Source organism: Mytilus californianus, unplaced genomic scaffold, assembly GCF_021869535.1.
Source record: "Mytilus californianus isolate M0D057914Y unplaced genomic scaffold, xbMytCali1.0.p SCAF_8, whole genome shotgun sequence".
NCBI lineage: Eukaryota > Metazoa > Mollusca > Bivalvia > Mytilida > Mytilidae > Mytilus > Mytilus californianus.
In genome coordinates, this window is record NW_026262734.1 from 73,013,830 (window position 1) to 73,041,822 (window position 27,993).

Consider the following 27,993-nt stretch of genomic DNA (forward strand, 5'->3'; position numbering starts at 1 on the left):
TTTACGGAGAAGCGTAAAATATTTGTTTCACCAGAGACATATAGTACAAGTATTATATGTCTCTGGTTTCACCAAGTCGGGATTTTGCCTAGGACACACACCCGCAGTCTACCAGGCAGTTCCAAGCACTACCAATTAAAGACATTATATATAAAAAAAATATATACTACTAACTAGGTTCCGGAAAAGTTGGGATTGTAATTTTAAAACTCCGCCCAGTACACAGGGACGCTATATTAGTCGGTGATATTGGCAATCTTTAACTAATGTCTTACTTTTTGACATGCGTCTTTTCAAAAGGGAAGCTAATAAGGAAAGTTCTTGTTTAAAAAAAGATTAAAGTGGAGTGTGTCATTGCGGCAAAAAATAGGTCTGAAAACTTTTTTAATGATGTGTGATCACTGGTTTGACCCACCTGCTAGCTGCAACGAAACGTAATTATCGGCCTATGATGATAATATGGAGAAGAATTTTTTTTTTTAAATTCATTTTTGACTTTTAAATTTGAACTTTGGTGGATAGTTGTCTCATTGGCAATCATACCACATCTCCTTATTTTCATATCGTAGGGTTAACATGGGTATAGAAATATGACTTCCCTAATCTGACAGATAATCCCTTGCTATGACAGGGTGTTCATACAGCTGGATGTATAAATACCTCGGGGGAAGGGGGGGGGGGGGGCACTTCAATACTTAATTGATAGGGGGTGCCGCTGGGGTTCTGTTACCACACCTTTTTTCATATATTGCGTAGGTAACAATGCAACCTTTTCCCGTATTGTTTGGGTTTCATGTGGTGTGTAATGTACGAATGGAATACCAAAGTGTCAAAAAATTAAAATTGGTTGATAAAAACACAACCGAGAACACCAAGAAAGATGATAGTGAAGAAGTTATGGGAGCTTGATAGACCTTGTCTTATATTTCTGATAGTTTTTCCGACCTATACACATATATTTAAGCCTGAAAAGGTAACCTATTCCAGCGGCACGTCCTATTACCTTGTATATAGGACTCGGGGGGGGGGGGGGGGGGGGGGGGGGAGGCTACTTCAATACTAAATTGACAGAGGGTGCCGCTGGGGTTCTGTTACCCCACCTTTTTCATATATTGCGTAGTTAAAAATGTAACCTTTTCCCCATAATGCTTGGGTTTCATGTAGTGTAATGTAAGACAGAATATTAAAGTGTCAAAAGAGAAAAATTGGTTGATAAAATCACACCCGGAAACACCAAGAAAGATGACAGACGAAGAAGTTATGGATACTTTATTGACCTTATCATATATTACTGATAGTTTTCCCGACCTATTCACATATTTTCAACTTGAAAAGGTGACCTATTCCAGCGGCACGTCCTATCACCTTGAATATAGGAAGTCACCCCCCCCCCCGAGATAAATACGCAGCCTCGTAGGGTAAAAAGGAGGAATTTTGTCCATACCAAGCATACATTGTCCATTCATATTCTAGTGGGCAGTCCATATATTTTTTGTGTTAACAAGAGTGCACCAGCTGAAATGTCTCACCTGCTTTACATTCATGATTGGTTTTATGTTGATATTCCAAAAGATAAAGTTTTACTACAAGTATCAGAAAAAATTAATATTATCAATGATCATGAAAATGAGGCCAAGGTCAGATAAACCAATCCAAGCCAGCCTTACAGTGGCGGAACCAGAATTTTTCATAAAAGGGGGGGGGGGGTTGACTGCTTAAGAGAGGCCTGCTCCAGTCATGCTTCAGTGATTCCCTATATAATCAACCAATGGGCCCTCCCCTAAATCCGCCTCTGTTACAATCATCCCATCAACCAAATATTTTGAAACATATATAGTATGCCAGTAACAGACAAAACCATGAAAATGAGGTTAAGTTCAGATAAACCCTGCAAGACAGGCATATTTATTTTTCATTCATTATTTTGTACATAAATCATGCCGTTAGTTTTCTCATTTGAATTGTTTTAAATTGTACATTTGTCGTATAGGTTTTACTCATTGTCGAAGGTCGTATGGTGACCTATAGTTGTTTATTTCTGTGTTATTTGGTTTCTTTGGAGTGTCTCATTTACAATTATATCACATCTTTTTACTTAATATTTCAATATATAGATTTAATAATCATACCATACACCAAATATAATGACCTATTGATTACACAATGTAGCATGTTAAAAGAGGACTTACCATTGACCAATGAACCATGCAAATGTGGTCAATGACAGCTGCCTGACAGACATGTACTCCTTACATTTGTAAATCATTGCAAACATACAGTTTATCGATCTACTACATGTACTTTTAGTATTAGAAAAAACAGACAAAAACACAAAAACATGACATTGACAAATGACCTATTGCTAACAGTATCTGATAAACAACCCTAATCAGGTAACTTTAACCTTGATCACTGATCCATGAAATGAGGTTGAGATCTTTGTTACAATCTGTATCAATTTGAGTGCATATTTAATTTTACAAAACAATATTAATCTGGATCATTGTGATACTGTAAATTTAGAAATTATTGTGAGGTTTTTATTAATGCAAATAATGCGACAGGGTGAATATCACAATAATAAGAACTTGCATTCTGATAACTGAATTATAGATCTTTATGCAGACTTTTTTGTAATCGCAATAATCATGATAGTTAAACTCGCAATTTAGTCCATTCGTGAAAAATCGCAATAATAAATGCACGCAATAATTTCTCAATTTACAGTAGGTAAAAATGTTGTCAGTTAGTGAGACACAAATTTTCCCAGACAAAATATAATTCTTTTGGTTGTTGTCTCGTTGAACAAAACTGTATTTTATTTCTCCTTTCATCCAGAAAATATAACTTTTGAAATAGAAACTGAATGGCATATAGATGGAAAACAAATGTCAAATGACGTAAAATAATCCAAGTGGCCATTTAGGTCAGGGGTTGGTGAGGTAAAAGATGAGGCAAAGGCATGTGCATTTACCACAACTGCAACTTGGTATTATGATTTCCAAAATTTACAAATCTCTACCTTCTGTATTAAAGACAACTGCGTATTAATGCAGTTTGCATATCATGAATCGTGTTTGCAGCAAAATTCACTACAGACAGCAAAAAAAAAATTTAATTCAGCTCTATTAAAATTCATTTTTTTAAACATTTTTTATTTTTATTCCTAAAATGTCTATGAGATCAAATTTATAAAACATTTATTAGCATTGTAAATTTCAATAAACTAGTAATTGTTGACATGTATACATCATGTACATGTACAATCATTAGCTGATCAGCTCTATATTTTCATTATTTTTATATCAATATTCTTTATCAGTGTTTTTATAAGACTCAATAATCTGTATTCATCATTGGGACAGGTAGGTAAAGTAGGTCCTTTTGATCTTGGATTTTTTTTTATGGATTTTGACAGCACTAAAGCATATAGTTCTAAATTATAGTTGATCTTGGCTTCTTAAGTGGATTCTGACAACACATTGCAATTTTGCATATAAACACCAAGTGTACATGATCTTGGGTTCTCTCATATGGATTCTGATAGTACTTTGATTATACATGTAGTTCCAAATATTGTTGATCTTGGCTTCTAATGTTGTTCTTAAGTTTCAGCACTTTACATCTAGTTTCCAATTGCAAGACAAGATGATACTGGCTTCTCGTGTAAATTCTGTCAGTTCTTTGCCAATAGTTTCCAAGTAAAGTTGAACATTCCAGGATCTTTCACAACAAATCACTCCTTCCTCTTACATGTACATGTACTTGAAGCCTGAAATTAAATGTCAAGAGTAATTCTGTCAGTAAATCAAACATGACATGTAAAAGCATAATGTAGTTCATATTTTAAATAAATGGGTAACGTGTCCATGGGACACAGATGATACCCCCGCTTGCATATAAAGTTATAAAGGAACATAACTAAATAACGGTAAGAGTGACACTACCCAAAGTTTTACTTGATCTGAGTTTTGTTGTAATGAGTAATGCGTATAAGTTTCATAACATTTGGATGAGGCAAACAAAAGATAAGAGAACGGAAACAAAAAATTCAGCAATTTTTCCATTTGTAAAAGGGCATAACTCTAGAACAGTAAAAATGACACCACCAAAAACAATTCAAACTTGATCTGTGTTTGTTGGTAATAAGCATTGTGTATAAGTTTCATAATATTTGGTTGAGGCAAACTGAATTTAGAGAACGGGGGGGGGGGGGGGGGGGGGGGGAGATATGGTTGGGTTTAATTGTAAAATTGTTAACAAATTGTGATCAAGACGAATCCATCAATAAAATGTATTGCCTCGTACTGTAGGGTTATAATTTACAAATTAGGCCATTTATATTCTCAAGAAAACAAACAAAACAATTGAACCCCTTGAGGGGTTGGACAGGGATAAGGGAACATGAGAATGAGGGATCAGGAAGGGGGTAGCATGTGCAGGTCCGTTAGTTAGCCTGGTCTGAAGTGAAAATAAAAGTAACTAGTTTGGTAGAAGTAAATCTTATGAAGATTATAAATAGAAAAGACCCTTTGATCTCGTGTGAGTCACTTTATTTTTAAACAATAAAAATATACTTAATATATCTTTATTTTAACATGTTATAGAACTAAAATAACAAAAGCCTGATTTAGAATTAAAGGAAGGGTACACACAGACTGAGGATGCGAATGTAAAAGGGACGAACGTGAATTGGAGCGAACACGCTTTTGGTTGAAAGGACAAGAATTCGAAAAGAGGGGGAGGGGGGGTGAATAATCTGGGAAATATATTTTGCCATTTTTTGTCTGGGAGCAAGGGGGATGGAAGAAGAAGTAAGGGGAGAAAATTTTAGAGTAAAAGTGAAGGGAAATGGGAGTTGCGGATAGGGAGTGGGAATCATGGACCCCTGTCCGAGGGAAGTTGTGGGGTACCCCACATTACTAGTCATTAAACGTTAACGATAAATATTTTACTCCATTTGACCCTGACGTGGCTACGAAATTAGATTTTACGAATGACGATATAAAATCAAGACTCATTTGACGCTAACGGTAGCGCATTAATTGTTGATGCTGAAAATGACCATCCCCTCCTCTTTGACTGTTTGACAGGAATATTTTTCAAAACAGGCTATACATGTTCACAACTTGCCAGTTAAGGGTCAAATAAACACACAAATAAGATACCAGCCATAACGATTATACATAGAACAGAAATTAAGCCCATGCAAGGTTTCAGCCGCAGTGATTTTCTACAGTAGCGAGTATTTTGAGATAACCCCCCACTTTGTATTTTACGTGATACTGACAACATTTGGCTGTCTAATATATTAAAATCTATGTTTTCTTATGTAATGACTCTACCTTCATCGTTGTCTATTCGCCACTATGTCTGTTATTCATGAACAAGGTCGTATTTATCAGTGCAGTATGCTGCTCAACAATGGCGACCCTGAAATTTCTGATGTCCGAGTATTGCGCGAAATTAGAGGGAAGCAACTCGCGCCAGACAAAATTACCGTATTTCACCAAAATAATAAAAATTTCGCTTTTTTATAACAAACAGTAAAATGTTAATCACATTTCTATTCAGCTATCGTCCATTGATATAATTACAAACATTATTTTATTAAAGACATCAATAAAAAATTCACAAGAAAGTAATAAATGGAGTGCATTGAAATCAGACCTCATGGGGTAGAGGGGTTAAACAAAAGCTCGTGTAACTTTTTTAAAAGCCTGGTGACCCCCATTTTATTTTCCCTTAAAATGCTCGAAAAGTTCATAGCTTTGACATATCCGTTTTTTTTAAGAATCTACCGGGGAAATTTTACGAAAAATCGATTAAACCAATATTTTTAGGCTTAAAATGAAATTAGAAAATGCAAAATTTAGACATAAATCTGAAAATAAAAGGATTTTTAAGTCTAAAAAAACCAAGGGGAACGTTTATATTTCAAATTTAATTGTTTTTTCGCATAATAATCATACTGACATGGTTCTAAAAGTCTTTGAAGTTGATGTAGTCGTTATTGTTGAAAGGGTGTAAAAGTTTGGAAATGGGGTCAAAATCGCACATTTCGCTTCCATTTGAGGGAAAAACGAGCCTGGTGACCCCCTTTTTTCTTTGCATTTTTGGATTCAGCATAAAAAAATCTACAAAATATGTGAAAATAAAAGAAATCTACCTGGGGTCCTTATTGGGGTGAGCCACCTTAATTGACAACGAAAATACATCGTAAAATGACTCGACGTTTCTTGTAATTAATCAATCCTCTTTTAATTAAACAAAAAAGAGTGTACATTTCATCTTACAACTTATTACAAATTACAAATGTCATAATTGTTGAAACATTAAGATCTATCAAGGGTTACGTTATACATTCTGTGTAAGGAGACGGAATAATTGATAGAATGTTATATATGGGTGCCAGTCGTGGAACAGGAACTGCTTTCCCTTCCTGGGAACATGAGTTCACCCCTATTTTTGATGGTGTTCGTGTTGCTCAATCTTTAGTTTTCTGTTATTGTTGTTTTGTCTTTTCGTAGTTTTTGGAAAGTTTGCTATACTTTCCTATGGCATCGGCCTCAAACCGGAAGTTGGACAGACTATCTTATGTGTTCTACTCCTAGATAATGTAGTACTAGTGTTTGAATAATAATTCTAGGAAGATACTTTTGAAATTATGAGTAACTACTTATCATTTGATAACCTTACAGCTTGAATAAAAATGGACTGAATGTTCACCGACAATTCAAATGAATTCAACTTCATTTTGAAAATGAGTATCACAAACACTACTTCGCGGATCTGCCCTGCGCGGAAGAGAAAACCAACAAATCTTCACGAGACAGCAGTTTCTACGTTTAATTCATAAAAAATTTAGAGGGCCTGACATTTATTTCGAGGTGGGTGTTTTTTTTTTTTTTTTTTTACATTTATTCATGAAATAAAAAGAATTCTTATTGTTAAGAATATCGTAATCTTTTCATTTTTTACGTTTGTAAATGGTAATAGCTTTGACCTCTATAAATTATGCATACTTTGAACTGTCAGCCATTTTGTATGTTTATGTTACCTGTATGCGTTCCAACGGGATTCCCCAGACATGCGTAAGATCCATACATGTGAAGCCCCCCCCCCCCCCCACGGGAGTACAATAATCCCGGTTTCAGGGGTCTCCTTCCGTCCTCCGGTTGAAGAGAAGAAAAAAGTACTGTGTATAAAATATTCGCATTTTCCGGCGCCATTTTTTACTACGATATTTACAAATGTTTATTATTAAAGACGTAAAAGCCCGAGTGTATCGAAAGTATACGAAGCCTAGGACCCTGGCTCACTGCTCGGCAGTAGACGAAGTATTAGATTGGGTCAGGATGCCAGGATAAAGTATACGGTATAACTGACATTGCTGATTACGCAACATGTTTAAATTTTGACCAGACCGGCGAATGAATAGTTCGATTGAACAATAAACAAGTATCAGGATATTAAATAATCGATAATCATATTGCTTCTGTCTATGTCACACGCCAAGGATGAGTAAATGATCGTAAAGGTAAATACCGGCTTTGATAGAAAAGTGCATTGTCAAAACATCGATCGGAAGGTTTTATGCCAAAAATTCAGCAAAGAAGAACTAGATGTTTCACATTCCAATGCGGATATAAGGACCTTGGCTCAGTTTAGCATGCTCAAGTGGATCCACACTGACAGCAGAAAAACATTGACCCAACGACAGTTCACAGCCTCCCAAGTGTTAGGATTAACAACTACACAAATTGTTACAAGGATAAGGATTACTTTAGGACAGTTAAGTGTATTAATATTTGTTTGTTTATTTATAACGTTATAAATATGTATAGCAAATAATTTTTTATATATCTATGCCTATGTGACATTGCATACTAATAAAACAGATGGAGGCATGAATAGAACAAGATACTTAAATGTTCTCTAAATTAGACTATTTACCGGATTAGTAATAACATAAGCAACAAGACGGGTGCCACATGTGGAGCAGGATCTGCTTACCCTTCCGGAGCACCTGAGATCACCCCCAGTTTTTGGTGGGGTTCGTGTTGCTTAGTCTTTAGTTTTCTATGTTGTGTCATCTGTACGATTATTTGTCTATTTGTCTTTTTATTTTTGGCCATGGCGTTGTCAGTTTGTTTTCGATCTATGAGTATGACTATCCCTCTGGTATCTTTCGTCCCTCTTTTCAAAGAAAAGGTTAAATAATAGAATCTGAAATGATTATGATAGTTGATTTATCCAATTTGTGTCCATTTCATAAAGTTTGTGCTTTATACTTTGGGTTATCAAACTCAGTAGGAAGTTGCATCATGGTCTTTGGACGTGTCATATCCCAAAGTCGGATCACTTTGACCTTGACTTTGTCCTTTGAAACCTATGATAGTAAAACCTTGTACATTAGTGTCTGGATCATATCTTTTGTACCTTAAAATTTTGGTTACCCTAGCGAGAAACTGCATGGAATATAGTTTAACCGTTGCATTTTGGGCTTGGGGTACATCATATACCAAAGTCAAATTATTCTGACCTTTCTCATTTGACCCCTATGATAGTTAAACAGTATCTGGTTTTGTGTTTGGTACATATATTTTGAACTGTACATGTAGCACTTTAATTGACAAAACTTTGTACACAGAAGCATCATATTGACCTTGACATTCAATTTCAGAATTTACAGTATGAACCTCACACTTTGTTCATGGGTCAGTATGATTCTTTAAGATTGACCTATAATTAGGGCCCCGTCGAATGGCGGGTCGCCCTATAGTGATCAGTCTGTCCGTCCGTACGTAACAAATTGTGTCCGCTCTATATCTAGAGAACTGTTTTGATTTCAAAATTTATACTTGACATGTATATTAACCAACACCAGAGGCTGTGTCATAATATTATACAACTTCCTAGGTTAAAGGTCAAGGTCCAAAACTTTGGTTTCAGTTGACAACCCCATGTCCTATGGTATAGATCTTGTCCGCTTTATATCTTGAGAACCGTTTAAGATTTCAAAGTTTATACTTGACATGTATATTACCCAACACCAGAGGGTGTGTCATAATGTTTTTACAACTTCCTAGGTCAAAGGTCAAGGTCAAAAACTGGTTTCAGTTGACAACCCCATGTCCTATGGTAAAGATCGTGTCCACTCTATATTTTGAGAACCGTTTTGATTTCAAAGTTTATACTTGACATGTATATTAACCAACACCAGAGGGTGGGTCATAATGTATGTACAACTTCCTAGGTCAAAGGTCAAAAACTTTGGTTTCAGTTGACAACCCCATGTCCTGTGGTAAAAATACAATTTTTTTACCACACGTTATTCACAGTGGGGCCCACAGAGATGACTCCCACCTCAATGATGACTAATTACCAATGTTTCAACTCAACACAGAGGCAATGATTATATCAAATGAATGGCTGAAAACCAATAATCTCAAAATTTCATTGCCTCAATGCTGAATTTCACATCAGCAACTTAAATGTATTACATGGTTATAAGTACCCTATGAATCTAGTGTATATTAACTTTTTATTCCTGTCTTAGAGCACATTGTCATTGTTGATTAAAGCCTTTCATATAAATTCACTTTCATTACAGTTGTATTGATTTAATTTGCTGTCTTATTTAAAATAAGTGATGTGGTATATTTTGCGAATGAACCAGTTATCCAAAAGAGTTCAAAGGAGGAACAGTGTTCTCCCCAGGATTTTTAGATAGCACCAGCGTAATCAATGTAACAAATAACATATATGCGTCAAACATAATTTACATCATTTCGCAACACTTTTACTCTATTCTCCTTATGGTTAGTTTCCATAGGGTTCTTTCTTTTTTTTTCATTTGAGTTTTCTTTTCTTTTGTACTATGTTGTAGGGTAATTGAGTTTTACTGTGCGTATTGCTGTGTGTTTGTTTATTCTACACTGGCTAGAGGTATAGGGGAGGGTTGAGATCTCACTAAAATTGTTTAACCCGGCCGCATTTTTTGCGCCTGTCCCAAGTCAGGAGCCTCTGGCCGTTGTTAGTCTTGTATGTTTTTTTTTTAATTTTAGTTCTTTTATATGTTTAGGAAGATATAAAAAAAAATTATAGGTCACCATACGGTCGTCAACAATGAGAAAAACTTATACTATATATAGTAAGCTATTAAAGTCCTTGATATGAAAAATGTGGAACAATTCAAACATGACAACTAACGGCTTAATAAGTAACAATACAATTTACAAAAATAAAATCTAAAGGACCTAAAACAATAAAAAATACTAAAATCACAGGCCCTTGACATGGGATGGGCACATACAGAAATTAACAGAGCTTTTGTATATTTGATTATTTTAAATCTACAGTTTAAGGTTGCAATAGAAAATATCAAAATTTTACATGACAGTGGTTTAGTAAAAATCATCAAAGCTGTGATTAAATACATATTTGAAATAATACACATCTTCAACCTATTTGAAAAAATACACATCTACCGTTGCAAACTTTCCACAGGTGCTATCCAGCACTTTGATTTTACAGTGTTGTCTGTTTTTATTGAACTGACCATTTCTTATTGCCCCTTGGTATCTTCGCACTTTTTTATAAGATCGGGTAGCCAATATAAAAGTAAAGCGGTACAATTCTATCCGCCGTATCACGTAATTATTCATTAAAAATTACCGCATGTATCTACCAGGATTTTTTTTTAAATCCTTGTTTCGAAAAAAAATGTTCCAACACTAAGCCGAACCATGTGCATTTACGACCAAAATATAATACATGACGAAAAAATGAAATGCTGAGATGATAAATACATGTTTATAAATACATATTTATATATGCTTATATGAATACATACACGATATATAGATTTAACTGTTAAAGTACACTGGATACATTTGTAATACCGCATTCTGATATTTACGTTAATTCGCTGAACAAAAGACGATAATCTATGAACTGCGAATCTAATCAGTTTCCACTCAAGATTTTCCAGATTAACTTATCAAATTATTTTTTAAACTTTCAGTCAAGCACTGTTTATCGCAGATTGTTTCTTTAGCCATCGTGTCAACATACAACAAAGGCTATTTATTTGATATGTAACGCGGCCATTGAATAGTCACTGAGAACACCCATTGTGTTTACGACACATCATAAGAAAATCTTAGTTTTGTTCAATAACTATATCCCTGTTCTTATTATAAGAATGAAGTGTTTCACATTAGAGAACACAAATTAAGCATCAATATATGAAAAATTCTTTATTAATTTAAAGATATATCAATTATGATTTTTTTTGAAAATTTACAACTTCTCCCGTTCTTTAAAAAACACACCGTAACAGGCATGTTTGATGTTTTCTAAACTTAAGAATGATATGACCTGCACAACATTCACGATTTCATAATGACAACATCCTCTTTCGTCTGCGACATGTTTGGAGAAAATCTGTGTTCGTTAGTTTTGTTCTGAATTTTGTCTACATATCCTTTATTTGTTGAGGGAATTGCATAGATCGTTCCTTTTTGTCCACGTAGTATAGGTCTATATACTAATGAACCATGGACGCTCCGTGGTCTAGGATAAACTTTTTCAATAGGCCTTTCAATCGTTGACGACAAATTGACGGACCGCCTCATGGGAACTCGGAGTGTATGGGGTGTTCTTGTAGTCGTGTAAATTGCATGCGAATTGCGATCTCGTAAACTGCCTTGCAAACTAGAATCATTACTGAATGTGCTTACATAGGCTGATCTCGTACATATTTCACGGGGAGCTATCTTCCCTCGCAAAACTACATCCTCTTTCCATGTATCGTATGATGTTGTTGAATTTCGGGGAGAAAGTTGTTCACCATCTACGACATTTATCACAGGATTTTCTTTTGATACGTATCGGCGAACATATGTTGGGAGCGTAGTTTGTGTTCCCGAGTTCCTGTAATCAGGGACGACCACTTTGACCTCGCCCTCCTCGAGGTTAAGGGATTGTGTTGTTGCATTTAGGTTTTCGATTATATTTTGGTTCTGTTCGTCGTCAGTGGAATCCTCGTCTACTACAACGGCCTCTATTGTAGTCCTAGGTTCACCCATTATTTCTACCTCTATTTTTCTGTCAGTATGCACTACTTCATTTTCATCTTTATCATAATACACATCAGTATCAATGCTTGCAGAAGTCTCAAGCATCAATTTGATTTCTTTAAGTTCCTGTGATAGATCATCGAGTTCATCTCGTAGACCGGTTTCTGAGAAAGAATTGGAAAATTCTTCTCCGTTTTGATCAGTTGATCCGCCTTTTTTTGCTGCAGTGTTACAATCTTTTCTGTTTACAGATTCATATTTGTTGTTTATTTTAGTTAGGTTTTTCTCATTTGAAGATGCTACGTTGGAGTTAATGTCTGTGTGCTTAGTTTTTATCACACCATTTTGTTTTGAATGAACGTCTTGCATATAGACATTGGTATGAAGCTGACGTTTATCTGTTGAATGATGCTTTGAACGAAGCGTCCAATTTCCACTGCTGATTTGTGTAAGTTCTAAATTATTATCTCCACTGCATAGTGTTCTCCGCAAATCTTTAAAGCAAGAAACAAAGAGACTGGCGTCTGTGCCACTTAAGCAGCTGACTGCGACAATGCGGTATTTTCTTCTTTGGTCTTTTGTGATAAACAACACACACTGTGGATTATACTGATTTACTGTTGTAAAATAAATGTCAGTAAATGGCACGACATCCTTCAATGTTTTCCCAGACATTAACGACGAAGTGTTCACTTTTACACCTTGGCTTGATAGATGGAGCGTACATTTCGTTCCTTTCCCATGTCTTACCATATCTGCAACTTGTCTAATAACATAGTCGGCAACCGTGTCATCTTTCCAACATCCTAGATAATTACACTTTCTTTTTAAATAAACCCCTTCCATGTGTCAAAATCTTGCTTTAAAATTCACAGATGATATACATGTATGATAAATCTCACCATAGAGTAAAATCCACAATATTAAATCTCCGTCTTTTTACCTATAATGAAAATAATAAAACTTCTGAAAGATTTTTAGTTACATATACCTGAGTAAATTCACATTTAAATTAACGGTTGGTTGATCTTATAGATTTCATTATACATTACAAACATCCACATTTTTTTTAAATACAAGAGGCTTCCCATGGGGGTTAAAGGGTTACCTCAAACCAAAACAAGAATTGACAAAATTAGATAAAAGTACTGACGTACTGTTTACTCAGATAAACCCCAGATCTGATGACTGGGGAATAAATCATAGTTTCCCACCTCCCTATAGGCTACTTGAAGAAATTTGCAGTTGCTGTCTGACGTTGAGTGTCAAACATTTTAAGTCACGTTTACGAAAAAACACAATTAATATTTAATCAATTGACTAGATTCTATGAGCACAGAGGGTTGAAAGGGACAACTGAAAAATGTTACACTGTCTGAAGATAGGATAATGTATTCAATGAATTTTTCGCATTTCGATCAGGCGTGATTGTATATAAAATAGTCAAACCGACACCCCTCCCCAATACGAGACTGGAGAATTTTAATTGACTACAATTCTATACTTATGTGACTCTTTATTGTGTAAACAGTATGCGTTGGTTGTCTCTTATCTTCACAGCGTAGACCTTTCTTATTTTTTTAAATACGCAGATGATATACATGTATGACAAATCTCACCAAAGAGTAAAATCCACAATATTAAATCTCCGTCTTTTTTTTTTTTGTTCTATGATTAGTTTTGAATAGTTGTAATTTTAAAAGCAAGACATCATCTGAATTCTTAATCATCCCATGATCCCACCAAGTCATAACACATTAAATTTATGTATTTTATGCAATGTTTATAATAGCAGTTGTTTAATTTATCTCGATAAATTGTTTAAACAGAAGAGGTAAATTACAGAATTCTATTTTGGTTAGCGAACTTCAAGCTTAATCGGTAGTGATTCCTTACGTGTATAGGAGGAAGGAGGCAAACCTTGTATTATACTATTTTTTAAGATATGAATAAGAAGATAATAAATAAAAATTAGCGGCTCAGCAACCTAACACAAAAGATTAACACGCATAGTCATCTATTGACTGCTTGAATTCAGTGGTGTAGGATCCGGTGGCAAGGTGAACAAAAACAACTAACTTCTAAATTATTAAACTATAGAAAAGGGGTATTTTTTTTTTTTTTTTTTGCTTTTCACTTTTTAGAAGTTTTTTTAGGAAAAAATCATATCTTAATGCTAATACTTTTATAAGAGGCGGAAGATACCATTGGGACGTTCAAAACTCATAAGACTAAGAGAAATTGAAAACTTCATTGCAAAAAACAAGACACAGAAAGCAAAAACAAGTCCACAAAAACACTACATAAAAAACTCAAGACTAAGGAAAACGAACCCCACCAAAAACTGCGAGTTATCTCATGTGCTCCGGAATGGTAAACAAACCCTTCTTCACTATATCAATTCTTTGAAATCTTACCATCATCGAGGACGAAACTTAACATTTAATAACAGATTAAGATCTTGACATATATAGTTTAGACATCTGTCTAGTGCGTAAGTGCATGCGTTTGCACGTGCGAATTCATATTAAAGATTGATTTGGCTTAAAAAATAAAAGAGATAGTGCCAATATTTAACAAAAGGGCCATTTCAAAAGTTATGTCAATATTTAATTTAATGTAATAGTTTCACAGCCTCATGTGTGCACTTTGAGTATCTTACAATATTATGACTAATTATAAATGCCTGCAAATAGCCCAAAACCGCAAGTTTGACAGAATTTGGCAAATAGGAGTATTTGTAAGAAAGATATTCATAACCAAAACCCAAATTATACTGGATCTAAAGATGTAAATTTTTACATATTATTCATTTTGATAAGTGACGTGCTTTGATGAATTGACCTAAAAAACAGCAAATTTAGCGCCGAATTCCATATTTATTTTATTGAAATATGTTGGAAAGGTATACGATAATCATATATACTCGTAATTATTCAAGTCCCAGTAGGATTTGACAACGTTCAGGTTTTAAGTTCTGTGAATGAAACAAATATTGAAAAATTATGCAGAGGTTTGTCTTAAATCAATTTTCCATGAGTAATGCTAAAACATAATGTTGGCAGAATTTGAGGCATTATTGCTCCTCAATGGCAAAATGAATCGGTAACCTGAAACCACAACTGGTGACACGTGATACAAATATTTAATAAAATAATTCCTTACAAACCAAATGAATTAAAGAAGGGACAGTACTTTATTTCTGTTCTAAGCGTTTACTTGACATTATTTTAATTTAAGTTATCAAACATTTCTTCTATAAAATGATATAATAAGTAAGCTGTGTATTGGACTCGTTGTATTGTGTATATCATACTTTCATAAATAAATATAATTATACTAATGATATATCAGTAATCATGAGATGAGAGTTTAGTGTCTCCATGGTGTTGTCTTAATTAATATATTTATAAGTACTTACAATGGTAAATCCAGTCGTGCTATAAGATAATCTTGATATAAAACTGGATTTAAAATAAAAAACTTATAGCCTTAATATAATGATTGAATAAAAAATGGACGCACAAACAAAATTACTTTGGAAACAATTATTCGATATAACTGAGAACCTTTGTTCAAAATAGATGCATTCATGCAATATCATGTATTAATCCCATGTTCACCATTATAGTTTTAACGTTACCAGTTATGTTAAGACTATAGAAGGTCCTGATAATAATAAATACCCGATCGATCGATCATCAAATGTAATATATTTATGAATAGTACGGAAGCACATGTATTTGTTTTGGTAAAAAACGTGTGTTTGTTTACATCAACACGTGTTTTAGAATACCTGTAATGTTTACAATGGTTTTCCATTGGATGAAATTTGTCGCATTGCAAGTATAATTCTCCGAATTAAACATGTATTCGAAGTATCGTATGCCATGATTTGGCTCGTGTTTCTCGTGCTTGTCGTTCCTATAAATTAAATGTAATGTATAATGTTATTATTCGAAGTTCTGTCTTACACTGAGTAGCATACTCCTTACAACTGCCTTGCCTGTATCAAGACCCCCACCCACCCTCATCTAGACAGTCAATTGTTGTTATGTGGAAAGTAATGGTTATTTATAATGCTTTTTATTACATTGGTTGCAATGAATTACATTGATTTCCCAGTGAAATAAAAATCGATAATATCACATGTGAAATAAACGTGGTTATTTCACTCCTCTGACGTCATACAACAAAAGGCGTTGTCAAGACGTCGATAACGTCGGATCAAAACAAATTGTGAATGCGTAGAAAAAGATATAGTTCCTTACATTTTCTACTTTAATTTCAGAAAAAAGTCATTTGCCAATGTAATAAAAAGAATAGCTAATCAAAGAATTCAAATTTCGAAAAATATTCAACTCGTGACCGAACAACACTGATAATTAACTCATGCGCTACGCGCATTCGTGAATTATTGTGTTGTTCGGTCACTCGTTGAATATTTTTCTCTATTTGAATTCTTTGATTAGTTATTCTATAAATATTAACTTTGTGTGTATTTCTTGTTTTGAAGATTGATGTTTTGACTGGATGTGTTTGAGAAGTTTTATTATACATTCGATAATAAAAGTGCGATACTCTCACAAGGAGAACTCATTTCTGATACATATGTTGATTTTTAGCATATGTATGGATAATTTATGTTCGTTTAAGTCTGGCAAACTAGAACATAACCATAATTAGTGTGTACCTACTAGATAACGCGAAAACAGGTTTTTCCTTACCGAAAAAAGAATTTTATGTAAAAAAAAATCGGAAGTGGTTTCGCGGAACCCTGTTTCTCGCCTTTGATGGCAGCTGTCAGTGTAAAAGTGTACTGATGACCTAAAACATGAGTCCATTTATCAGCAAAATACAGAATTTAAAAAATAAATAAAACTATTTTTAGATGCTATTTCTTGGTCTTGAAGATTAGCGTCTGTCCAAGTTTCATAACAATCCATGAAGGTATACAAATTTATCATGTCAAAAACATTCAATCACAGACTGTCTGTAAATGTTAACTGTAAAAAAACTAAGTCCATCTATCAGAAAAAATACTTAAACTGAAAACAACATATTTTTAAAACTTTGCTTCAGGCATTATCTCTTAATCATAAAAACTCTTCTGCCAAAGTTTCATAAAATTGTGTGAAGGTTTGACAAAGTAATTGATGTGAAACAAACTTAGACAGTCAACTTCTCGTCTCAGACAAGATTGCCAATTCAAAAATTAAAGTTCTTAAAAAAATATTTTATGAAATTTTATTGATAAGATCAATATATATGAAGAGATAAATAGAATAGAGAATGGAAACGGGGAATGTGTCAAAGAGACAACAACCCGACCAAAGAGCAGTCCAAGGCCACCAATGGTTCTTCAATGAAGCGAGAAAATCCCGCACCCGAAGGCGGGCTTCAGCTTGTCCAAACCAATAACGGTATACTCATTCAGCATTATGGACTCCATCCTTAACTCCGAAACTTACAAATGAACAAAAAAAAAAACACAAGGTTAACAAAGTCTAGAGGTTCCTGACTTGGGAAAGGCGCAAAAAATGCGGCGGATTTAAACATGTTTTGTGAGATCTCAATCCTCCCCCTATACCTCTAGCTAATGTGTAGTACACAAATTACAGCAAAACGCACATGGTAACTTCGGAGATTATCCTACGCAAAAGTGAACATCACCAATACGTATTTTCGTTTACATATAAACGTTATCATTTATCATCAAAAGTTGAAGGATTCGGTAAATAAGAAAATTTATGATAGCGTTGAGGTTTTTATTTTATTGCTGTTATTTTTTTGTTTCATGCAGTTGTTTGTTCACTTCGACGTATTGTTTTTACACATTTTTATTCAATAGACATTCTTTCTTGAGTAGTGATTCTTCGTTACAGCCAGCTTTTGAGATAATATTAGAATCAAAGCATTAAAGATTTCTTTTCTAAATAGTTAATGAAAGGACTTTGAAGGATAATCTAATTTGATTGTTCTTTATACATTGTATGCCGGGTGACAATATAACAATGCTGATTGATTACTTACTTTTTAAAGGAATACGTTCAGTTTGGTTCTCTCGTCTATCCTCTGTCGCATTCAGTTTGGTTCTCTCGTCTTTCCTCTGTCACATTCAATTTGGTTCTCTCGTCTATCCTCTGTCACATTCAGTTTGATTCTCTCGTCTATTCTCTATGACTTAAGTGTCCTAGGGTAATCAAAAGGATAAATGTATTCACAATTTATAGGCATATCAATTAAAAATATTTCCCGAAATACGAATGAAAATTGGGCAATTGATCTACTACATAAATGTAAAAACGATATTGATTTGATATTAAGCAGCAATCTAGATTTTAATAAAATGATGACACATAAACATTGGTTCTGTAACATGATAACGATAACTTTGATAACAAAAAAATATATGCAAAGGTTATTAACTGATTTCTTTTTTGTGAGCTCTTTTAAGTATCTCAATAAAAAGCTTCATATACGAGTTGCAGTTGATATTTTAAAATACATTTTGATATATTTTTCCTCATCCAAAGGTTATATTCTGTAAATATTGTTTAGTTTATTTTCCAGTTTTGATGATTACTTAAATTCTTCTATAGCCAAAAAGGGAAGTTATTTTTCCACCTCAAAAAAATTGCATCGGTTCGGTCCAGTTTTTTTATGCGAACAAAACTTATGTTATTTGTTTTGATATATGTTCATATTCTGACAAGCAGTTGAATGGTTAATAAAGGATAAGGCAAAATATCATTTTCTTACATATATAAGTAAACTAATGAAATGCTACGATTATACTTTGTAATGTTTTCTTCATTATTTTAAACGACCGTGCGTGGGCTTATTAGCCTGTCAAGGCCGCAAAACACACCCGCTAGGACTGTTACGTGATCTAACGCAATAAGATTAAGTTCAGGAATTTAAAGGGTCATTAGCTGTCAAATTCATGTTCACCGATTTGACTCAAATTCTCATATTTGATTTATAACATACTAAAACGTATATCTTGATTATAAAAAGTCTAAAATAAACAATTTACAATGCATGGACTCGATAATATGTATCAGCATTTTGTGTGTATTTTAGTCTAGACGCCATTTGATTAACCATCGAGGTGATCTCCGAAGACTGCCGACGGTCATATAACCCGATATAAACATAAATATAGATATAAATAGATAGCGAACTCGTGCAATTGCATTTTTCTATGTCTGTTTGATTTCATATTATAGGTTAAAAATATATGTTGATCATCGTTTTTACCCGTATAAGAATGAGTTTTTGTGGATCGAATCAGTCAATTAAATGGTTTACCCTTGTTTCACTTTCAATGTTGACATTCTTTTCTTTTTAATAACTGAACACGCCTAATTTATACGTAACCCATCTCTAGCTAAGGGGTTAAATTGAAGGTAACATAAATACGGATTCAATGAGGTCGAATTATTTACTTGCAAGTGAATGATTCTTCAGCGATGTTTTTTTTATCTTATTTTGACAAAATTGAACCAAACTGGCTGCTAAAAGCGAAATATTATTTCACTATTTCACTTTCATTGATGATTGAACAAAAAAAAAACATATTTTAATTTATTTTATAACTCGTAGCTAATGCCCCTTTAAGCAGGTTTCTTATTTCCAATTATTCCCTCCCCCCCCCCCTAGCGGTAGTTGACGACATTACTATTTACTAAATGGATTATATTTTCACGAAAAAAGTGCATATTTATACAAACAGTATATAAACTAAACAATCGAGTTTCAGTATGGCAATATATTTGGTGATTTTTGTGAAGTCTCTTTTCTGGGGGTGAACATTGTTTGCGATTTTTATTTTTTAAGTACATTTCATGAATAAAATAGTTAACATGCCTTAATTTCATTTGAAAAACGACTAAACGAATTTAAAAAAAAAACAAAATAAGTCAGAAATACACATCAAGTTTTTACATTTGTAATAGCACGAAGCTTATTTTTTGTTATTTAAACAGACCTACTGTATTGTTATGACTCATTAGAAAGGTATTTCACTTGACCCATATATTCAACATTTTTTGATACTTTGAACTTTTAATGCCATTATATCAAAATATAGCCTAAATATACACAAATAATTGAATCTGAAGCGAGATGATGTATCTAATAATTTTGCTGTATACGTTTTCAAAACAAAACAATCAACTCAAATACTCATGAACGTAAAAAAGGTATATCCGACTTCCTCCTTTTTTCGATAAGATTGTTTGTCCATTTTTAGAATTTTCCCCACAAAAATGTATTGCAGGCGACAGAGATGCAAATTAATGCTTAAAAGGATCAATATTTTATCTTTCTGTGGATTTTTTCTGTGGAATTTATGCTTATACATATTAAAGATCCACATGTTTTTGCACCTACGTAAGAGCTCTTTTGTGAAAATTTTTCTTTAAATCAATAGTTTACAAATATCACGAAGCTCCATACTATAATTTGAGTATTATATATAATAAACACGTATTTTAGATGCAAAAATTCTAAATTATGCCCCTTAATTAAACTTTTAAAGACCATAGAAACTGATGTAAACAATTCAAATATACCAACGTAGCCATTTTTACTTTCTCTAATACATTCAACTGGATATCAGCCTATCCAATGTTGATGTCTACAATGGTAATCAAAGTACTGAAGTACTGAACATCGGATGACCTCAAGTTGTGTTGGATTATGGATAAATGACAGGTGTTTATATAATACCTGCCAGACAGATATGTTCACCTTACAATATAGTACACATAATATAATTTGCTATCATATCTGAGATATGGACTTGAACTAGGAAACTTAACTTTGTGAATTATCCATGAAATGTTGACGAGGTCAAATGAGACTGATTGTTAGACTGGCATTATGACCTTACTAGTTGCACACATACAAAAATCGTTATCTTATTACTTATAATAGAGAATCAACATAGCAAATAATTCTTCTAATAGTCACTGAACTATGAAAATGAGGTCAAGACAACAATGAGATATTTATTATTCTAATATCAGAAAAAATCTCATAGTATCAAATCAGAATGCAAGTTCTTTCTATTGCGATAAACAATTTAATCGCATTATTTACTTTAATAAAAACCTCATGATAATTTCTGAATTTACAGTCATGACTTAGCTTGTCAATCTCTGCGCTTAAAAATTGAAGTTTCCTAGGCCTATATGTCATGAATGTGGTTGAAATACTGACAATTTTGCTAACTTTTACCAAAAATCTCTTTTTTTATGACATACATTACAATTTCAGAAAAATAGCTGTATAAAGTTATATATGTATCACATATCAGAATGCTAGTTTGTATCATCATGATTATTGCAATAAGTTGTTATTCAATTAATTAAAAAACATCAATTATTTTTGAATTAATAGCCCAAAATATTAGTCTGTATTCAGTACATACATTTGGTTTTTTTTTAACATCTATATACTATTCATTAGCAGAGAATTCATTAGGGAAGTTATTAATTTTGCATAAGACACTCATGGGAGTTCACAATTACAGTGGTCTTTATAAACATAATGACACAATATTATTGTTGATATATGTAAACTGAAATCATTGCAGAATTTTTCTTTCAAATGATTTAATGTTGGTTAGTCACTAAGTACTTTATATACTTAACCTGTACTAAAATAAAGAGATGTGGTATGATTGCCAATGAGATAACAGACTAAAAACTATCCACCAGAGTCTAAATAATGTGTGTGTCATGTCTGTTAGCAGTTATACGTCACTTTACAGACATCAACAATGAATACATTTCATTGTTTTCAGGCAGATGAGGAAAAAGAGGAATTGTAGCTTTTTAGCTTATGTACATGAGAATATAAGAAATATAATAATATAAATAAGGAAATAAGAGAGACATAAAAGACAAGACAACATATAAAGTGTTCCCTTACTAATCCTTAGAGGAGCTGCTGTATACTTAGAAAAAAGGATGTTGAGGACTTGGCAACATCAAAAAGCATTTTTAGACACATTATGGTCTATTGCAATCTGCCCTATTTGCTCCAACCTATAAGTATTAAAATTAATGCCTAGGGTGGGAATTAAACCCATGTATGTTCATATATACTCTTTTGTTCTTTTTGTACATACATGTATATGAAAAATATCAAATGCAAAAAAATGCTGTAATGTAAATGTGGTAATTTACATCCTTACAACCTCATTTTTTTAATAAGGACCTAGTAAAGGAAGTCCCTGAACCTAGTTAGACCTATTTCTTAGGCAAGGTGTATTACATATGCGGATCAAGAAAGGGGGGGGGCCCTTTTGTGGGAAACTGTAACAGTAAATCCATTGGATAAGCTACCCTACACTGTACATAATATGCAAATTAATGATTGGATACGAATTTGTGTCAGCTCTCAAATTGATGGAAAAATGTTAACATTGGAATCCGCCATTTTGACGTAGGAAACAAACTAATTTTCAATCTTGGATTAAAGGACATTGCGCACATTGCCAGCGTATCATGCATAACCAGTCATGTGCAAATATATCTTTTAATTTGTTTTCTACACTTACTATTCTGTGTTTTAGTTAATTTAATGTTTTAATTTCCTACAGAACGGAACATCATTCTCAAAGATGCCGTAGAAAAAAATTATAGGTGGGCGTAAACATTTTACATACGGGAACTTTTTGTGTCGACAGATTAACCTTTATCTGTCAGATTCAGGCGTTTGACGTTCAACTGTTACCTTTCTGTGTATAATTTCCTGTATTGATCGCCCCTCCTGTTTCTTTCAAGCTCGCTCTTGATGAATGCGCATTCGTGGTATTCATCCGCAACAACAATTCTTCGGTACGTCATAGATATTAAAGATTGTTTGACTTATTTATAAATATTTCTTACGACAAAACATTGTGTTTAAAAAAAATATTTTTTGGAGTATCCATTGAAAAAAATGAATTTAAAACAAGCGATAAGGAATTTTATTTTGCACTAGATAATGTCCGCGGATCTATAATTTTTATAGATCAGTTGAAAACCCAAAACTAATTTGCATAATAATAGCAATACACCGGAATGACCTCACGTTCATCCAATGTAAAAATGACAAAAAATTGGTAAAAAAATTAAAAGTTAACAACAATTTTTAAATTTCTATACAGAAAAAGCTTTAATCATAAAGACAATACTAGTAAATTGTATCTTTACAAAAATATGAAGTAAAATTTTAGATTTGAAACTTAAATTCCTACTCTTTTGAAAAAAGAACCAATATTACAAAAATTGATAATTAGCGATTACAATTCGACTATGTTAATCCCTTTATACAGTGGATGATGCAAGTCATTTTATTTTATACTGTAAAATAAAATCAAAACTTAGAGGTGACTTTTTTGGAAAAGTATAAAAAAATATACAAGATTTTAATACATGGCACAAAAATGATAAAAACACATATCTCATCTTCCCACCAACCTCAAAAGCAAAGCAAACAAGCATTTGAACTGAGGACAGTGACTCTTGATTCATTTATATTACTATATTTGTATTTATATATGAATAGATTAGATTGCTTTCATTTTTTAAGGATATGTTTTCCCTGTCATTTTGGGTTGGATTTTTTCTCTGTCTAATCTGTTCATTTTGTCACAAATCTCGAAGATTTGTATGACATTAAAATATTTGTATGTGTATTGTATTATCATTAAAATACTGTCCCAATTACAGCTTTAGTTGCCGTTCAGGACGTTAAACATCCCAAACGATTGATCATTTTGATAAACGATTAGGAAAAAACGTACAAAAACAATAAAGAATTATGACATAATTTGTCTTCATAATATATACAGTCAAATACTTTACATTTCCCCAACTGTCTATGAATTTATAATATAAATTTATAATACAAATAGCCAATGTCATTGAGAAAACAGCGTCCACATTGGTCAAATGTTATTCTTCTTATATGTACTTTGTAAGTTTGTCTCCTGTTCTTAACCATATAATGCCATTGTGCACACCTATTTTGTTTTTGATGCGAGTTTTTATGTGTTTTCCATTAGCTAGTCATTGACTTTGCTATTGCTGTATTAGGGGAGGGAAGTATCCGTATTTCCTCTTAATCCCCTGATTAGAATTTATTGAAACTTTCTCAAAATTTTAATCATATAATGCAATTGTGCACCTTGCACCTCCATTTTTATCCGATTTTTTAAAGGTTTTTCTTAAACAAATATTCTTCTACCATTGCTTGATTTTGGAGTGGGGATGTCCTTTCGTAAGGTTTCGCATTACCCCCTGCCCCTGCCCTCCCAAAAATAGATATAAATAAAAATTCGTAAAAGGTTCCGCGGAACCCTGCGGACGGTTTCGTCTGCGAATACTGCTGTCAATGTTAAAGTGAATCCATTTATCCATAAAATTCAGAATTTAAAAAAAAAATCAAAAGATTTTCTTAAAATGCTATTTCTTGATCTTGAAGAATAGCCTCTGTCCAAATTTCATAACAATTCATGTCGGTTTACACATTAATTATGTCAAAAGGTTAATCCCTGCAGACGGTCTGTAAATGGTAACCACAACAAACTAAGTCTATCCATCAGACAATACTGAAAAAAGAACGAAATAAATTTTCAAACTTTGGGTCCGACGACTTACAGAAAAGAGCGACAACTTACAAAATGTACAGAAAAGGACCAAAAAGAACCGAAAAGGACCGAAAAGGAAATCGATTTTTTTTTGTAATCGAAGAAGACTAGCAAATTGCTAAAATCATTAAAGTCTATAAATGAAAAGATAGTTTCCATAAAAGTTTCTTATTAGGTTTTGAAACCTTATACTGCGACAGGACTAACTTACATGTGAAAAATTACCCTCATATGATTACAGGTAGGGTCGGATGACTATACTACAGGTAGGGGCTATTCAAATGAATTTTGAAAAAGCTCATACATTAGTTTATGTGTCGTATTTATTTAAGTATTTAACAATATCGACTGCATCTTTCATCCGCTTTCTCTTCCCTATCCCAATCAATTTTCAATCTCCGTATGCATTTCCTCACTTTTTCATTCTCCTAAGATCTCTTGTTCAATTTCTCTTTCCGGATCAAAACAGCATAATTTGCAGTAAAATTTTAGTCCTCTCGTTGCCCATTATTTTGTCAATTCTGATGACATTCCTTTGCCGACACCGTAACTGTGCACCCATTTTCCACAACCAAAGCAGAGGACGGAATCTGTACATTCACAATCCTTACTACAGATACAGCAGGGGTACTGTTTTCGATATCGAGATTTACAATTATTTCACCATTTTTCTAATTTTGAAAACAAGTGAGAAAACAATATAAAAAAGAAGATGTGGTATGATTGCCAATGAGACAACTCTCCACAAGAGACCAAATGACACAGAAATTAACAACTATAGGTCACCGTACGGCCTTCAACAAAGAGCAAAGCCCATACCGCATAGTCAGCTATAAAGGGCCCCGAAATGACAAATGTAAAACAATGCAAACGAGAAAACTAACGGCCTAATTTATGTACAAAATATTGAACGAAAAACAAATATGTAACACAGCAACAAACGACAACAACTGAATTACAGGCTCCTGACTTGGGACAGGCACATTCAGAAAGCCTTTTTTATTAATCTTAAGGTGACGATTATCATGATTAAATCACATGTCATCGTGGCACCTTAACAAATTTATTAGACATTTAACATCCGAGAGGAAATGGTGATGTTGACTTGTATATTTTTACATCGCGATGACCTTGAGGTCATCCCGATGTATTGCTATCGCCTAGATTTCCATTATGTAAATTAGTTTTGGGTTTGTAACCGATCTATAAACATGATAAATACGCGCACATAAACGAGTGCAAAATAACATTCCTTAACGTTTGATATAAATACATCTCTTCAATGAATACTGATAAAAATATTTTTGTTTACAACATAAATTAATAATATGAAAATGTTTTGTAGTTAGATATATATATATAAGTAAAAAATCATTGATAATATCAATGCACACGTACCGAAAAATTGTGTTAAAGCATGCGGAAGAATATCTCAAAGAACGTTTTGTGAAAATACCGTCAAGGACCGGTAACTCTGTAATTGATTTTGCGGGAAAATATGAATGCCTACTCGTATCCAATCTTAGAAAAATCGAATTTTTACAGAAAAGTGTCCACCATGCACTTGCATTGCACTATTTTTAGAATAGTAGAATAGAATGATATACAAATGGATTCAAATCATATATATATGTAACTGTTATTTTAATATAATATAAACAATAACTCAGTGTATACTGATTTGTATCACTACAATATAATAGTTATTACGGTGAAGTTGAATTTCCTGTCATTTATTCATCATCCACGCACGAACTTGTCTCAGAAAAAATATATCTCTGTACATTAACCTTCAGTTTTAGGTAAAGTGATATGTTGTTTTTTTCTGAGACAAGTGCTTTTGAGAAAAATCGAATTTTTACAGAAAAGTGTCCACCATGCACTTGCATTGCACTATTTTTAGAATAGTAGAATAGAATGATATACAAATGGATTCAAATCATATATATATGTAACTGTTATTTTAATATAATATAAACAACAACTCAGTGTATACTGATTTGTATCACTACAATATAATAGTTATTACGGTGAAGTTGAATTTCCTGTCATTTATTCATCATCCACGCACGAACTTGTCTCAGAAAAAAATATATCTCTGTACATTAACCTCAGTTTTAGGTAAAGAGATATGTTGTTTTTTTCTGAGACAAGTGCTTTTGACCATCCTCAAGAACTTGTGGTCATCCGATGTTCAGTACTTCAGTACTTTGATTTTATATTACCATACCAAATGACACCGGGCAATTTGCCTACATCTTTATATATATAAACAAACTAAAAACGTTTTTTTTAAATGTTAGGGTAAACATTAATATTACGATAGTATTTGCTTTTCATTTATTTTTGTTGATATAATTAAGTCTATTTACAGCAAAATCTATCAAGATATTACTATTTAAAAATATAATATGCATACGAACAAATATTTTAATAATCAGATTAAAATCCTTGATAAAAAATATAAATGATAAATTATCATACATATATAAACAAAATATTACTAAAAACCAAGTTATACTGTCTCTTTTTTTTTGTGTCCACATATCCCTGTAAAATGTACAATCTATGTTTGAATTATGCGCTTTTTTATTACGAGGAATTGTTAACAATATCAAAATTCGTGTATATATATATATCAGCAGTGTTTAAGAACATCCGTTGTTCGACCTGCTAGTCAAATGCGTTTTGTTAAAATATACTTTTTCACTTTTTTGGTCTTTTGGAAAATGTTGTTTGTGCTGTATTTAGACCCTCTACCAAGAAATTTGTTTACCATGCACACGTATATAAATTGCGGTTTTTATCCAACGCAATCATAGGTTTGAACTTTGTTTTCAATTTAGACTTGTTTTTAATTTTTCGTTTGGGCTTGTATTACATTTGCCTTCGGGTTTATATAATCCGTTCATCCTATTTCGACTCTTCAAATTTCAAGAGTCTATCCTAAATTGAGGTAAATTATATGGCCTTCCAAATACCGTTTCGATTCCTAACATCACCTAAAAATCAGCTTTCGGTGGCCTGGTGTTACCTTTCCTCGTCAGTAGAATCTAGAGTTGTAACATAGTACATGATATTTTAGTCAAGAAGATGGTATTGATTGCAGATTAGCTAAATTATCTGTCGTAAAGGATCGTTAGATGCAGTCACAGAAATAATTATATGATAAGTACGTCTAAACAAGTGACAACTCTACGATATATATATATATACATTTTTATAATAAATATATATGTGCTCTTTTTGGCTCCTTTT

The 27,993-nt window shown here is 33.0% G+C and overlaps 1 protein-coding gene across 1 annotated transcript in view; it reads right to left on the bottom strand.

Annotated features, from left to right (window-relative positions):
- Positions 1-10,804: 10,804 nt before the first annotated feature.
- LOC127712436 (uncharacterized) overlaps positions 10,805-27,993 on the bottom strand; it is a 107,492-nt gene continuing 90,303 nt past the window's right edge. The window contains exons 2-3 of the mRNA XM_052218878.1: positions 18,120-18,279; positions 10,805-13,029 (exon numbers count right to left, since the gene is read on the bottom strand). Of these exons, the coding sequence (XP_052074838.1) occupies positions 11,397-12,932 (1,536 nt within the window). The 5' untranslated portion in view covers positions 12,933-13,029; positions 18,120-18,279 and the 3' untranslated portion in view covers positions 10,805-11,396. The remainder of the gene's footprint in view (positions 13,030-18,119; positions 18,280-27,993) is intronic.